General features: G+C 43.3%; 1 protein-coding gene across 3 annotated transcripts; it reads left to right on the top strand.

The window, feature by feature from the left end:
• The first annotated feature begins 1,516 nt into the window (after positions 1 to 1,516).
• Positions 1,517 to 14,062, top strand: SLITRK4 (SLIT and NTRK like family member 4). Of its 3 annotated transcripts, none has more exons than XM_034649678.1 (2): positions 1,517 to 1,829; positions 6,183 to 14,062. In XM_034649678.1, exon 2 carries the CDS (start codon positions 6,233 to 6,235, stop codon positions 8,747 to 8,749), a length of 2,517 nt encoding a protein of 838 aa, XP_034505569.1. In that variant the 5' UTR covers positions 1,517 to 1,829; positions 6,183 to 6,232; the 3' UTR covers positions 8,750 to 14,062. The 3 variants fall into 3 exon arrangements, with proteins under 3 accessions (XP_034505569.1, XP_034505568.1, XP_034505570.1); XM_034649677.1 differs by lacking the exon at positions 1,517 to 1,829 and adding an exon at positions 2,087 to 2,647; XM_034649679.1 differs by lacking the exon at positions 1,517 to 1,829 and adding an exon at positions 4,015 to 4,077.
• Positions 14,063 to 14,950: the final 888 nt, after the last annotated feature.

The raw sequence follows: 14,950 nt of genomic DNA, 5'->3' as shown, positions 1-14,950 counted from the left end.
GAGGAAACAAATTTCACCTTACTAAGAGGAGCTGCACAAGTGCCTATGTTGTTATGGACGGATCCTTTAGTGTTTCCTTAAGTAATGCTATTTCGTAACGGATTTTACATGGAATACAGCAAAATTTACCATTGCTGCCCACTCAATTTCTGCCTCTAGGTTTTTAAAAGAGAAGAAGACAAAATTTTTAAGGACAGTAAAGAGTGGGGGTAGAGAAAAGATTCTTAATGAAAGATGCAATATTTACCAAGGTCATAAGAAAATATGCCTATATACACATATCTATTTAAGTATTCATTTAACTATTGTACATGCATCTCTATATACATGCTGTGCCCAGCAAACATTTGCATGAATATAACCTGAAGACAGCCTCATGAAATGACAAAAATGAAAGAACTGGAACTTATGTATGAATAGATACCACAGATAATATAGAAGATAGGACAGTATCCACAAATAATGTAATAAATCCTTTGCTCATCGGATTTTTTTGCCTAGATTTGAGGCCTTTAAACATCAACCAATTATGGTAAATGTTTAACTGTAGGAGTTCAGGCAGACAGCCAAATTCTGGTTTCAAAGCTATTGCTAGTTTTAGTTTAAAGAGTTTTTCATTTTTAAGTAAAAGCATTTCTGGGTCCTGACTATACCCTATTGTGGCTAGAGCGACTGGAATTTGAATAAGTGGATTAGGCAGAACATAGGTCCTGAAGAAATGGGCCCTGCAGTATTACCTGAAATGTGGCGAAAATGGGCTAAGGAAAATACTTGCCATTTATAACTTAGCTCTATTTACCTGGAGCCAGTTTATCCCCACAGACACAAAGTAAAGAGAGAGAGTTGTTTTTCTTAGCCAAGCACCTACAAAAACAGCAAGGTTGGGGGAAGGGGAGTAAAACGACCGTTTTAGCCTTTCCTCCTTAGGAAAGCCAGGTATTTGAAATACACACAGGATAGCCAAAGTCCCCCGCCCCACAGGTACATTTGCTTTCTTGCCAAGCTTTTTAACTAAATTCCCAGTCTGCACGAAACTCGTTTGAACATTAGCCTTTCCCCGGGATATTCCTACTCTGTTGTGGAAGCACTAGCAAATGGGTAGAAGAAAGGGGCCTAGACAATCCACACGCTGGATTTGCAGCCTCTGGATATTTGAGATTCAATTGCTAAAGCCTCTTTGGTATAGACAAGATAGTGAGGGGGCTACCAAAGTGACTTTTCGTAGTCCCTTCCGTTGTCTCCTTTCTGACTCCCCAAGGTATCCCATGGGTCTCTTCCCCCACAGCCCCAAAGCTCCAAACCTTGCCCCCCTTCCCTAAAGCCTCTCATTCACCACCACCCTCCCCAACCAAAGTCCCCTCCCGGTCACCACCAAAGCCCGGAGAAGTGGAACGCACACAATGCCTCCCTTATAGGGCTCGAGCTGGGAACTGGGCATGCTCAGTAGCCAAAGCAGATTTTTTTTTCTTCTTTTGGTCGCAAGTGCGGCATCTCTCCCAGTCCCACACCTCTCTTGCCTCTATCCCTCTCCCCCTCTCCCCCTCACCCCATCTCCAGCTCTAATCGTACTGCTTAACCCGTTCTACACCGAAGGCTCGCGCAGAGTTCTAAGGTGCGGAGAATTAACCCACTAAATAAGTCTCACTCTGGGCTAAAGCCTCACACTTTTGCCTTAAAGCCCCCAGCCCCTTACGCGCACACAGGTAGGGGGAGTGAGGATACTACTGGATCGCAGGAAACTGGTCCCAAGAAGGCTCCATCCAGGATCGCCCGCTGCCGAAGAAGTATTCCCGGAGCCCTCTGATCTGCGGGGTGACAATTAGCCGAAGGTACTGTACCCGTTATACAAAGCCCAAGTGCGATTGTTGCCTTTGAATGTCATTGTTGTTGACTCACCCCCCTCGATCCTGGAATTATTCAATCCCGCGTAGACTCGACGACCCTATCTGCCTCCCTTCGCCCCCTCCCCCACCTCCGACGTTTCTTTGGCTTTGCCAGGGTTCTTGGTTGCTCTCTCAAAGGAACGCCCCGGGTGTGTGTGTGTGTGTGTGTGTGTGTGCGCGCGCGCGCGCGCCTTCGTTCTTAGGGGACTGAGGGAGGAGAAAGGACCCGAGTGTGCGTGTATGTGGTGGGAGGATGGAGGTTGGCGCGCTCGCGTTTGGAGACTGGGGTCTCTACGCGTGAGGAAAGGGGTCGCTCCTCCCTAGGGGGTGTTTTAGGCATAAAGAGGGGGCGGATGCCTGGAGGAAAGTGCGCTTTCTTGGCGTGTGGGTAGAAGAGGAATCAAGTGGAGGTGTCTGGATGGAGGACAGGGGGCCTCAGCAATGTGCGGGGGTCGAGGTTCCTGAGTTTCGGGAGGGAAGCTGCGTGTGTGCGGGGTGTAGGGGGGGCGGGGGCGGGGGCGGGGATTCGGCGCGTGTATGTAAAGGTGCAGCCCGTGTGCGAGGGGCTGGGTGCACGCGCGGTGTCTGGCCGGGTGCGCGCGCGCGCGCCGCTGCCCGCCTGCTTGCCTGCGAGGACTGCTTGGTGGGTTTGACGGGCGAGCCGGCGCGGAGCAGCTCTATCCCGGATCACGTAGAGACCATCGTGGAAACTGCAGAGCGGATCGCGGCGCGGCGGCCCCTGCGAGAGCTGCTGGGCTCCGGAGGTGGGTGAATTTCCAGCGGGGCTGCGCGAGTTGCACCGACACTCGCTGCCTCTTCCCCGCTTGGTTCGGTAGCGCGAGTGTGTGTGTGTGTGTGTGTGTGTGTACACGCGCGTGCGCGCGGAGGGAGGCAGGTAGCTTATTATTTTTAGTTTGGGTCGTGTTGGCTTGGGGCCGGCGGAGTGGCCAAAGCGACCATAGTGGCTACCCCACCACCACCCGGCTTGCCTACCCACGGCGCGCTCGGTCGCAAGTCCCTGAGGACCAAAAGAATCCGGTGTCCTTAACATCGCTGCCTCCCCGGGCAGCCGGGGCGGCGGGGAAAGTGTCCTGGTCTAGGGCAGCTCAGGCTGTCGGGGCCGCTGCGCTGGCTTTTTCTGCGCCCCCCTCACAAGCACTCTAGGCGGACGTGGATCGGGGGCTCAGGGCAGTGGGCCCCGAGCTGGTCGGAGATTACTGGCACTCAGCAACACGGAATACGAGAGAAGCCCGTGGGTAACTCTAAAAGCCCTGCAAAGCCGGGCAAGTGCTGGCAGCGCGACTTTGCAAGATGCCCAAATGTTGAGCTGATTTTTGGCTTGGTGAGAGAAGCACTCTGTGGCTGGTCAGTGTGTGTGTGTGAGGAGGGGTTGGAAGGGTGTGTGTGGGGGGGTAGGGGGTGCCTGGACCGCCGCTCTCGGCCACGAAGCCACCGGGTCACTCTGCCTGTGACAAGCGGGCCAGTGACGCCCCTGTGGCCCTCGGCCTCGTGGCCTGAGCTGGGCGCCTCTGACCCCTCAACCACCGCACGCCCGGGTCTAGAGAGGCGGATGAAAACTCCAATAGCTGCCCCTTGTGGGACGGGAGCGCGCGGAGAAATGTGTGCGCAGCGGAGCTGAAGGCCCCCACGACATCCCGAACGGTCCCCGTCTCTGCTGCCCGACCCACGAGGCTGCTGCTTGGGCCCGGGACCCGGCACCCGGGAGGGGGCTGCGCGCCGGCTCCGGGCACCGGGATGCGGCAAAACATTGCGGTACGCGCCATCGCCTGCAGCCCCTCCAGCCGCGTCGCCGCCGGCCCGAGGTAGCGCACAGGGGGCGACAGTGACCGCGTCTCTCGGCCAAGCCCCCCACTCCCGCCTAGGCTGGCGGGCGGACGTTTCTCCTGCCAGCTCCAGGGGAGCCACCTCGGCCCACCCCCCGCAGGCGTCTGTCCCCCGCAGGCCGGCTCCTTCCGCACGGGCGCGGAGCGCCAGGAACGGCACTCTGGTGGATGCCGGATATGTGGTAAGGCTAGCCAGGTTTGTGCGGTCCCGGCCGGCTGTGGGAGCCGAGCGTCTTGCAGGGCACAGAGATCGAGAGACGGAGAGGTAGATGGGAGACGGGCCGCTCTTGGCAGACGCGCCGCTCCCGCCAGCCCGAGAGATGGCTTTTGGTACCCAACTCATACTTTGTGTGTGTGTGTGTGGGGGGGGGGTTCTTATTTTCCTTTTTTCCCCCGATTTTAAAATGTGTGTGTTTTAGTGGTACCATGTGAATGGGAGGTTTCTTTCGCTTACATTCAGTGCCCCCCTTCCCCTCTTTCTAGCTCCCTTCTAGCTCTCTTGCCTCCTATCACCACTACCCCATGGTCTCTTGCCCTTTCAGTCCCTCTTCCCTGGTGATCAACTCCCCCTCTCCCTCGCTTGACACTCCGGCTGCCTGCGGCTTTCTCTGTTTCACAGGAGATGCATTTGGGAACTTCCTAGCTCGTCCTTGTGGCTTTTTCCCCCCTTGCTATTTAAAGTAGAAATTACGAGGAGGGCAGCTCCTTATGCAATTTCAGATCTGCTGATGCTCCTTGTTCTTGTTTTTGTACTGAATTCAGGTTATTCGGTTTTTTTGTTTTGTTTTATTTTGATCATGTGAAATTTTGATTTTACAATGAAAGTTGCCTTGGATGATGTCATACTTAAGAATTTATGACTTCTTTTTGCACTGCCAATCAAACTATCACGGTGAATAGGGGAAATGCATGTCTATATGGCGGGCAAGGAGCATCTGGCATTGCGGGCTGTATTCGGAACCAAACTACTTAAAATGCAAATCTTTCTGGGTCGTGGCTAATGGATGGTCTACCTTGAGACTTCTTTGGTTTTACCACTAGCTGATTCCTCGTGGGCAAAATAAACAAAGGAGTTTCTGTGTGACACTTCTTTGTATCATTCCCTCATCGTGTGTTCCTGGATAATTTATTTATTTAATTAATATTTGGTGGTAACCATATTGAAATTGCAGCCAGCTTCCCATTCAAGATGGAAAAGACTCACATGGCTAAAATTGCATCAGTACAATGCACAGTGCTTGCTTTTCCTTTTAGGCTTTTCCGGGAAACATTGCATATATTTGTATATGCACGCAGTATTTAAGGAAATGGCTACAACGGGTTAATTTGCTAAGCATTAAACTCCACTAGGTGATTCGTGATTTGTTTATAGACAGAGACATAGGGTGGTGATATTGGGAGGGGGTGTTTGGGAAGTGATGATTTTAAGACATCTACTATACTAAATGTATCTGGTGCTGCAGATAAAAGCACTCAAGGATTGTAGTGTGTGAACTCCACTTCCTCAGCAGTGCTAGTCTGTGGTCAAAGTAAAGGAGATAAGCACCTGAGCCAAGTGTCAGTCGTCGGACCTGGTTCAAAATGGCATGTAAAGGAATAGAAGTGGGCCAGGTAGACAGGAGAGCCAGTTCTTGGGGGGGGGTGGGAAAGCTGTCTGAATGTCAGCTAGGCAATTCAGGAGCAAGAAGGTTTCTCTCCTCCTTTCAGGGACCCAGAGACAAAAGTTCCCCCCCCCGCCCCCATTGGGAGATGACTGACAGGAAATTAGGTACTGTGTATTTACTTGAAATTAAAATTTGGCCATTTCCTACTCAGTTATTTTTCTAGAATCTCACTGGGTCATCTGTGGTTTTTAAGGCAGCCATGCACAGAAGTGAACTGGCTCGTGGCAGTGTGCTTACCTGTAGGCTGAAGCTCAGGCAGATCTCTTCCCAGGGCTCCTTCTTCCTTGTTCTTTTGACTGTCCCCTCTATAGCACCCCAGTCCCTCCCATTGCCACCCTTCGTTGAACCCAGGGCTCTAATATCTCCTCTGTTTGGCCTCGTAACAAGCTGAAGCCCAGAGAGTAGATTGCAATGCCTTTGTGGTGCAAACTACAAAGGCAGAGTTGATGACCTGGGATCAGTCATTAGAGTTGCAAAAGGTGTGTGTTCAAGGGTGGAGTTTGATGGCCCATGTAGATCAAATATTTTCAGATTGTAAAGGTTTAAGCACATTTAAGCCTGTTTCTCCTGTTGTTTGTTGTGTGTTCTGCACATGTAAAATGTGTATAAACTACAGGTATGGAAATAAAACTGATGGCATTCATGGCAGTTATTGTTCACCTGAGTGAGACTACTTGCAGCAAAATACAAAGCTAATCATTACAGCCACGTGTTCACTATGGTATGATGTAAACGCAAGTTACTTTTTCAAGTAATGATCATTGAAAAAATGTTTTCTTTTTATTTTTTAGATTATTTCTCTTTATTCAGAAGCATAAAGTTGTTTGCTGATTGCAAGAAGATGTTTCTTTGGCTCTTTCTGATTTTGTCAGCCCTGATTTCTTCGACAAATGCAGATTCTGACATATCAGTGGAAATTTGCAATGTGTGCTCCTGCGTGTCAGTCGAGAATGTGCTCTATGTCAACTGTGAGAAGGTTTCGGTCTACAGACCAAATCAGCTGAAACCACCGTGGTCTAATTTTTATCACCTCAATTTCCAAAACAATTTTTTAAATATCCTCTATCCAAATACATTCTTGAATTTTTCACACGCAGTATCCCTGCAGCTGGGAAATAATAAACTGCAGAACATTGAGGGAGGAGCCTTTCTTGGGCTCAGTGCATTAAAGCAGTTGCACTTGAACAACAATGAATTAAAGATTCTCCGAGCTGACACTTTCCTTGGCATAGAGAACTTGGAGTATCTCCAGGCTGACTACAATTTAATCAAGTATATTGAACGAGGAGCCTTCAATAAGCTCCACAAACTGAAAGTTCTCATTCTTAATGACAATCTGATTTCATTCCTTCCTGATAATATTTTCCGATTCGCATCTCTGACCCATCTGGATATACGAGGGAACAGAATCCAGAAGCTCCCCTATATCGGAGTTCTGGAACACATAGGCCGTGTTGTTGAACTGCAACTGGAAGATAACCCTTGGAACTGTAGCTGTGATTTGTTGCCTTTAAAAGCTTGGCTGGAGAATATGCCATATAACATTTACATAGGAGAGGCTATCTGCGAAACTCCCAGTGACTTATACGGAAGGCTTTTAAAAGAAACCAACAAACAAGAATTATGCCCCATGGGCACAGGCAGTGATTTTGATGTACGAATCCTGCCTCCATCGCAGCTGGAGAATGGCTTCACAACTCCCAATGGTCACACGACCCAAACATCCTTACACAGATTAGTGACCAAACCACCGAAAACCACAAATCCTTCCAAGATCTCTGGAATCGTGGCAGGCAAATCCCTCTCCAACCGCAATCTCAGTCAGATTGTGTCTTACCAAACAAGGGTGCCTCCTCTGACACCTTGCCCAGCACCCTGCTTTTGCAAAACATACCCTTCGGATCTGGGACTGAGTGTCAACTGCCAAGAGAAAAATATACAGTCCATGTCTGAACTGGTACCGAAGCCTTTAAATGCCAAGAAGTTGCATGTCAATGGCAATAGCATCAAAGACGTGGACATCGCTGACTTCGCCGAGTTTGAAGGACTGGATTTGCTCCATTTAGGCAGCAATCAGATTACAGTGATCAAGGGAGATGTATTCCACAATCTCACTAATTTACGCAGGCTGTATCTCAATGGCAATCAGATTGAAAGACTCTATCCTGAAATATTTTCAGGCCTTCATAACCTGCAGTATCTGTATTTGGAGTACAATTTGATTAAGGAGATCTTAGCAGGCACCTTTGACTCAATGCCAAATTTGCAGTTACTGTACTTAAACAACAATCTCTTGAAGAGCCTGCCTGTTTACATTTTTTCGGGAGCGCCCCTCGCCAGACTGAACCTGAGGAACAACAAGTTCATGTACTTGCCTGTCAGCGGGGTCCTCGATCAGCTGCAGTCTCTTACACAGATTGACTTGGAGGGCAACCCTTGGGACTGCACCTGTGACTTGGTGGCGTTAAAGCTGTGGCTGGAGAAGTTGAATGACGGGATTGTCATGAAAGAACTGAAATGTGAGACACCTGTGCAGTTTGCCAACATCGAACTGAAGTCCCTCAAAAATGAAATCTTATGTCCCAAGCTCTTAAACAAGCCATCTGCGCCCTTAACGAGCCCTGCACCTGCCATGACATTCACCACCCCGCTGGGTCCCATTCGAAGTCCTCCCGGTGGCCCGGTGCCTCTGTCTATTTTAATCCTCAGTATCTTAGTGGTCCTCATCCTAACTGTGTTCGTTGCCTTTTGTCTTCTTGTTTTTGTGCTGCGGCGAAACAAGAAACCCACGGTCAAGCACGAGGGCCTGGGGAATCCTGAGTGTGGCTCCATGCAGCTGCAGCTGAGGAAGCATGACCACAAGACCAATAAAAAAGACGGACTGGGCACCGAAGCTTTCATCCCACAAACCATAGAGCAGATGAGCAAGAGCCACACCTGCGGTTTGAAAGAGTCCGAAACCGGCTTCATGTTTTCAGATCCTCCAGGACAGAAAGTCGTTATGAGAAATGTTGCCGACAAGGAGAAAGATTTATTACACGTGGATAGCAGGAAGAGACTGAGCACAATTGATGAGCTGGATGAATTATTCCCGAGCAGGGATTCCAATGTGTTTATTCAGAATTTTCTGGAAAACAAAAAGGAGTACAACAGCATAGGCGTCAGTGGCTTTGAGATCCGCTATCCAGAAAAACAACAAGACAAAAAAAACAAGAAGTCACTGATAGGCGGCAACCACAGTAAAATTGTCGTGGAGCAGAGGAAGAGCAGCGAGTATTTTGAACTGAAGGCAAAACTCCAGAGTTCCCCTGACTACCTACAGGTCCTTGAGGAGCAGACAGCTTTGAACAAGATCTAGGTCATGCAATCTCACTTCATACAGAGGACATTTATTTAATGATGAAAGTGCCTTTTGTTGACTTCTAACTTCCAAATACTATATTATCAATAGGCATAGAGGCAGGTGTTTCGGAGGCTGTCTCATTAACTGTAGCTGCAAAGATGTGTCCAGTAGAAGAGAATTCCTTATTAGATTTTACTACATAAAACCTATACTGTGGAGTCCTGTGGGGATACTGCAAACTCTGTTGCCAAAGGGATGCTTTATATACATAATACACTGAATTTAACCTCAAGAGGCAAATCTGTTTTGTACCCCGATGCAAAACCTTCGTCTCTTCGTGCTTTGTAAAGCCAACTGGAGAAAACTGGTACCGGTGTTTGTACCCAGCTGGGTCCTTCAGCTTGCACGCAGATCAAGTCGGTGGAACTGGAATAAATCCTTTTGATTTGTGGCATTGTAACAACTCTGTGTAAAGATTATCTGAAAAGTTTAAAAAAAAAAGCATGCAAAGAGAGAACATTCGATAGTATTTGTAAATCGGTAAACTTTATGGCCTGCATCTTGAAACCACTGGATTTATAATGTTAAATTGTACAAATATTTGTGTAAAATATATCATGCATTACCTAACTATAAAATAAATTTGAACACTTTAAGCATTACCTGTCTATACATAAAACCTAAAAGAAAAACGTCAATGTGAGTTACATAGCATTTGTGGTGATCTGAAGAAATACATAATGTTTATCAGAATTAAACAAGGCTCAAATTAAACTAACATTACAGTTTGTTCTCAGTTACGTGAAATACCTGCAATCCTTAAAGGTTGTCCGAAATTAGCAAAGTGCTTACCGTGTGAGCGCACCCAAAGCTATTTTTGTAACATAATTCATATTTATGAAGTTCTTTGTATACTAAATAGGAAAATATGTACTCCTTAATATGTATTTAATATGCCTGACTTGTTTTCCTGGTCACAGGGAATTTATCAATATGTATCAATTTAGACAGAAGAAAATATACCAAACCGAAACTGAAGCTTCTGTGTACAGAAATATTCTGGACATTGTGATCAGGTATAATTTAAAAACGAAACAAAACAAAAAAAACCACAAAAACACAAAAAATACAAAAAAACAGTTCTGTGCTATTCTTGAGAATTCAGCATATTATCTTCAGATTTGTTACCAACTGTGCATTTTAAAATAAGTTCCTTAGTTTTATAGTCTCGTGTCTGGGGCAGTTGTTATTTGCCATCAGTTGTCTTGCTTTTCAGGATTCTATGAGCTTAATTCAAATAGTTTTCACTACAAATATTTTTAAAAAATTAATGAGTAAGGTTAATAGTTATATCCCGTATGCATCAGTATCCTGTTCTGTCATCATTCCAGCTACTATCAGATAATCCAGTAGAGCAGTGAACATCATGGTAATCTCGGCTATCAAAGCCGCACTGTAAAATGTTTTCATTGGTCTCAGTTGAGTTCACAGTCTGCAACTACAAATGCTACGCCACTGTGTTTGCTTGTGCCGTTAAACTTCCAAGTCAAAATTGGTCAAAGGAAGGACTCGATAATGGGAGCCAACAAAGATTTTTAGGAGCTCCCAATTAGCAGTGACATCCTGAAACACATTACCTTCTTGGCCTGCCTGCATATGTATATTTCTTTGTGCTCCATCTCTTATAATTACTATATTAATCAATGAGATGACCAAGAAGGTAAACATAGACATTCTTCATGAACTTCAAGTGGCAGATGTTTTGGCACAGCTTCCAAAATGATATTATGGCTAAAGTTGTAACAGTAGTCCCTTCATTAGTACTAATTTCAGGGCTTTATATGTTTGTTCCAGGATTTAAAAAAAAAATAAACAACTTGGCATTCTTAGAGAGTGTGTGTGTATGTGTGTGTGTGCCTGTGTGTGTGTATTTGGGTGTATATGCATACATATAGATAATTTGGAGATTTTTTTTTAAATAGCTGAAAAAATTGTCTCCATATGTATGTGCTGGTGCTCTTAAAACTTTAATGTGTAGTTTTAATTTTCATGACAATGTCTGTGAAAACTTTATATGAATATTTAAAAAAATACAAATACTTGCTTTCTGATCTTGAAAGAAAAGACATGAAGATGTGTGCCCAACAGTGTGTTTTCATCTACAATTTCATAAGGACTTTTAATATGCCATTACCATGCTTGCATGCATCCATGGATTAAAGGGCTCCTAATGCATACTGACAGGATAAAGACGCAAAGGCTTCAAAGAATGTGTTTTAGTTTATCCTGTCAATAAAGTATGGATTGAGGAATCTTAAGTAGACACTTATGGGAGGAACCAGAAAGCTGTATCCATGATCTGGGGATAATAGGTCATTGGGATGATGCCTTTCATTCAGTGCAGTGATGCTTTGAAGAGGTTTCGAGGTTTCTGCAGTTGTCCATGGCAAGAGTACCTGCCACCATCTCAAAGCTTGCTGTAGCATATTGGCTATCTCATACTCTTCTGCCGAAAGGTATTAAATGTTCAACTTTTTTAAAAAAGTAATTTCAATGTGTGTGGTTTTTTGGAAGTTTTAACTGTAAGTGAATAACAGTAACAAATCCTTGGTTAAGGCTGATCTATTTTCCTTAACTAAAGTCATTGTGCCTACGTTATACAGTGTATACTGTTTTGCACCTGTCTCTCATTAGTTCTATTTGTACATTTTATGATACGGTAGTTAGGCATAAGTTTTGAGTTGAGTACAAGAGCAGTTAAGATACTGTATCTACATTTTGTTGGCTTCAACTATAACCTTGATGTTAGTTTAACCCCTTGAGGAACGATCTATATGTCAGTGCAGCATCTTTGGTAGATTTGATTCAAATCTAGAGAATCCAAGAAGTGCTCACTTGTAATGTGGTCTGACACATCATGGGCTTCTTGGCATTGTATCGCTTGCTTGGACTCTGTTAGAATGGTTGTGAAGAAGATTAGATCGTATGAAATTAGTGAAGGGGTTGAGATAATATATTATGTCCATGTAATATAAATCAAGTTTTAAATTATTTTTTTATGAAATCAATAAAAATTATTCAATTCTTTAAGAGTAAATCTTTGTGTAATTTTATGAGAAAGCAGCTATTAAAATACAGTGATTCAAGTGTATAAGCAATTTATATTCTATATTTAGTTTTCCATTCTGAAAAATAGACTAAATATATTAATTAGAAAACCATTTAAGACCAGCTTTCTTTTGTTGCTTTTTTAAAGTATTTTTGTTTCTTTAAGCCGTAGGATGCATAAAGTATACAGGGCATGGCCTCATGGGTAACGTCAGCAGGTACTGCAGAAGTAACAGAACACACCTAGAAATGTATGGCAGTAATAGTAATCTATAGTATCTTTTGCATGATTTGTACTTTGACATCATATGAAATGAGCACAGTGAGGTTTTTGTTTTTGTTTTTGTTTTGTTTTTGTAGTTGTTGTTATTGTTGTCGCATCCAAAGAGCTGGGGAGAAAATATATTAAGAATGTATTTATAATCACTATTTTGAAATAAAGTAAAGAAAACACATTGTATTGTTTTTACCCTGATTTGGTTATCAGTATTTTAGGTTAGTTTATAAGATAAAAATCCAGTCACGCTATAAAAGCTAATGTAAATCACAGAAAGAAACTGTTTTAATGACTTTTGTTTGCTTTTAATAATACCAAGGTATTAGAGAGAATTTATTAAATGCCATTTTTATGAAAGTATTAATAAAATTGTTTGCTACAATGGTATTTCTGAAGCCACAGTTTGTTAAATATATTTATCTTTTCATTATCTTTCAGAAGAAATAAAGCAGTAACCAAATTGATCTTTTCACCTAGATTTGAGGGTAAGATATAGAGCTTTAGAATACTGTTTGTATTAAATATAATTGCTAAATCTCTGTTAAGAGATGCTTTCTTTTCCGACATCTTTGCAATCTGTGTTCTTTTCCACTGGCAGCCCATTCCCATTAATCAGTTGGGATCTGACATAACTGCAGATAAGCAAATATTAATATTCAATCTTAAATATTTATTTAAATGCTTCTGCACATTGCCTTATGGGAAGGGACATAAAGAGAGAGTGAAACAGAGAGAGAATGTAATGGTGTTGTGGTTTTAGGTCTGTACCTAGCTATGCTGAAGAAGTAAACAGTATAGATAGCACATACAAGTGCTTTTGGACTAAATGTTTTACATATCACAGGATATACATCCCATGATTGTGTGACTTAGTTTAGTTCTTAGTGAGTACAGAGCAGAGGGCTTTGGGCCGCGGCCACTCAGTTATGTAGACGAGTGTTATCAAATGAAGGTTTGGCTTCATTTCCAGTGCTCATTCAATTAGTCACGATGGTCAGATGGGCTGAACTAAAATATCCTGTTTGTGGCTTCACTTACCGGGAATAACTGGCAACAAATATCAAGTTCACCTGATAATTGTGAATCCTCAATTTTGGATTTGCTGGTTATCTGTCCTTTGTTAAATTAAAAGCAAACAGGAGGCTAAATGAATTTTAATAACTTATTTTGGACAAAATTGCCCTTAATCTAGTGTTGAATTTTGTTTTGTGTTAGTTTCCACTGGTTGATAAGATTGCATTACAGAAGGGGAAATCCAGGAAGGCAAACTGTGTTGTCCATCTTACATGAAAGAATAGGACTTCTTAAATTTTTTAAAGGTTACATTTAGCCTGTTGTTCCTGTGTCTACAGAGGGGAAATGAAGTGGGGCTGTGAGACACCTGCTTAAATACGTCGAGCCAAATAATTGCTGTTGAGAATAAAAAGATTCCAATTTTTCATTAAATCATAATAATTACCAGATCCATGGACTACAGTATCCAGAACCAGGAAAGAATTGTTCAGCCCTTCACCTTAGTTTGCTTTTGTAGACACTGGCTAGATAGAAGATCTAGTGATTTCATCAATAATGTCAGAAATGAGAAATTACTTGTTTACCTTAAAAAGCTCATGAATAAGGTCTTCAGAGAAATTATAGGACTATGTAATGAAAGAATACAAAGCATCACTTCTACATTTCTGAACGACGCATCTCTCTTAGTCGGTACCTTACACATACTAGATCATGTCCTGTGTTGCTGGTTACCAACCTGAGGAAGCCATGTTGTGTAATGGATACTGCTCATGGAAGTCTTTGAAAATCATAGTAAGCTCAGTTCTCCCAACAACGAATTGCAATGTATAGTTTCATTATTGTTTCATGTAAACTGAACCATTGTGATAAAATTCTGGAGTTGATATTCAGTAATTTTAATGCTGTTTTCACTAATAAAAGTCTTTTCTTATAGGTCATATTTGTAGCCGTTCAGTGTGTTTATTAGTGTGAAATCAGTAAAACTCAGCATCAAGAAGAAATGCAAATAATTTGGGTTTTGGCCGATGTAATTGTTTTGTTAGTTTCTACAATAGGCCAGGTCTAAAAGAAAAACCAAACAAAACAGAATAGGCCAGGTCCACTTACCTGCCTCCCCACACACACTACATAACACACACACACACACACACACACACACACACACGCACGTACTCACAAGTAGTAAATTATGCACAAAGGGAATTACTTAGTCGATATAAACAAAATATTTCTGCCTTGACTATCTAGATTTTCCAAATCAAAGTAGGTATTGGGGCCCCAATGATAAATGTCCTGCTTTTTTCTTCACTTTACATGGAAACCTGACCACTGTGTTCATATATACCAGAAATTTGGCTCAGTTACGTCCCAGGACCTCCTTGGATTTCAGTAATGTCCACTGTCTTAATATTTGGTTTTGATTTTCCTTGTTAACTTTATCATCATTATCATCCTTCCATCTGTAAGCATATTTAAGGTACAGTGCAGTATGGAACTCCCAGGTAGCCAACCAAGGTACAAATCAATGCTGCTGCTACCTTTCACAAGTATTATTCAGAGAACCATGTAGAGACATCTAAATCCAAAATAAAGAACCCTAGGGTGAGAATTTGATTAGGCAGTATTAGAACATGGAAGTTAAAAAGAAGAAGTAGGTTGCAAATTACTGACCAAAGAGCTCTGTATCTAAGTTAAGATCAGGAAGGATAAGGGCAAAGGAGTATGCAGAGAAAAAAAAAAAAAGTTTATCAGAAAGAACTCAGAATCTGAGTCCTAACAAGAATCATGGCAACATATGTCAAGTCATAGACTTCCTT

This window comes from Ailuropoda melanoleuca, chromosome X (genome assembly GCF_002007445.2).
Source record: "Ailuropoda melanoleuca isolate Jingjing chromosome X, ASM200744v2, whole genome shotgun sequence".
Taxonomy (NCBI): Eukaryota; Metazoa; Chordata; class Mammalia; order Carnivora; family Ursidae; genus Ailuropoda; species Ailuropoda melanoleuca.
The sequence above is the reverse complement of the archived record's forward strand: the minus strand, read 5'-3'. Positions and strand labels throughout refer to the sequence as shown.

Bases quoted from the DNA above. Each gene is read 5' to 3' on its own strand.
- SLITRK4 (XM_034649677.1), top strand. From the start codon at position 2,302: ATGGAGGACAGGGGGCCTCAGCAATGTGCGGGGGTCGAGGTTCCTGAG. The intron at 2,648-6,182 runs GTGGGTGAATTT...TTTATTTTTTAG, and splicing joins AGAGCTGCTGGGCTCCGGAG to ATTATTTCTCTTTATTCAGA.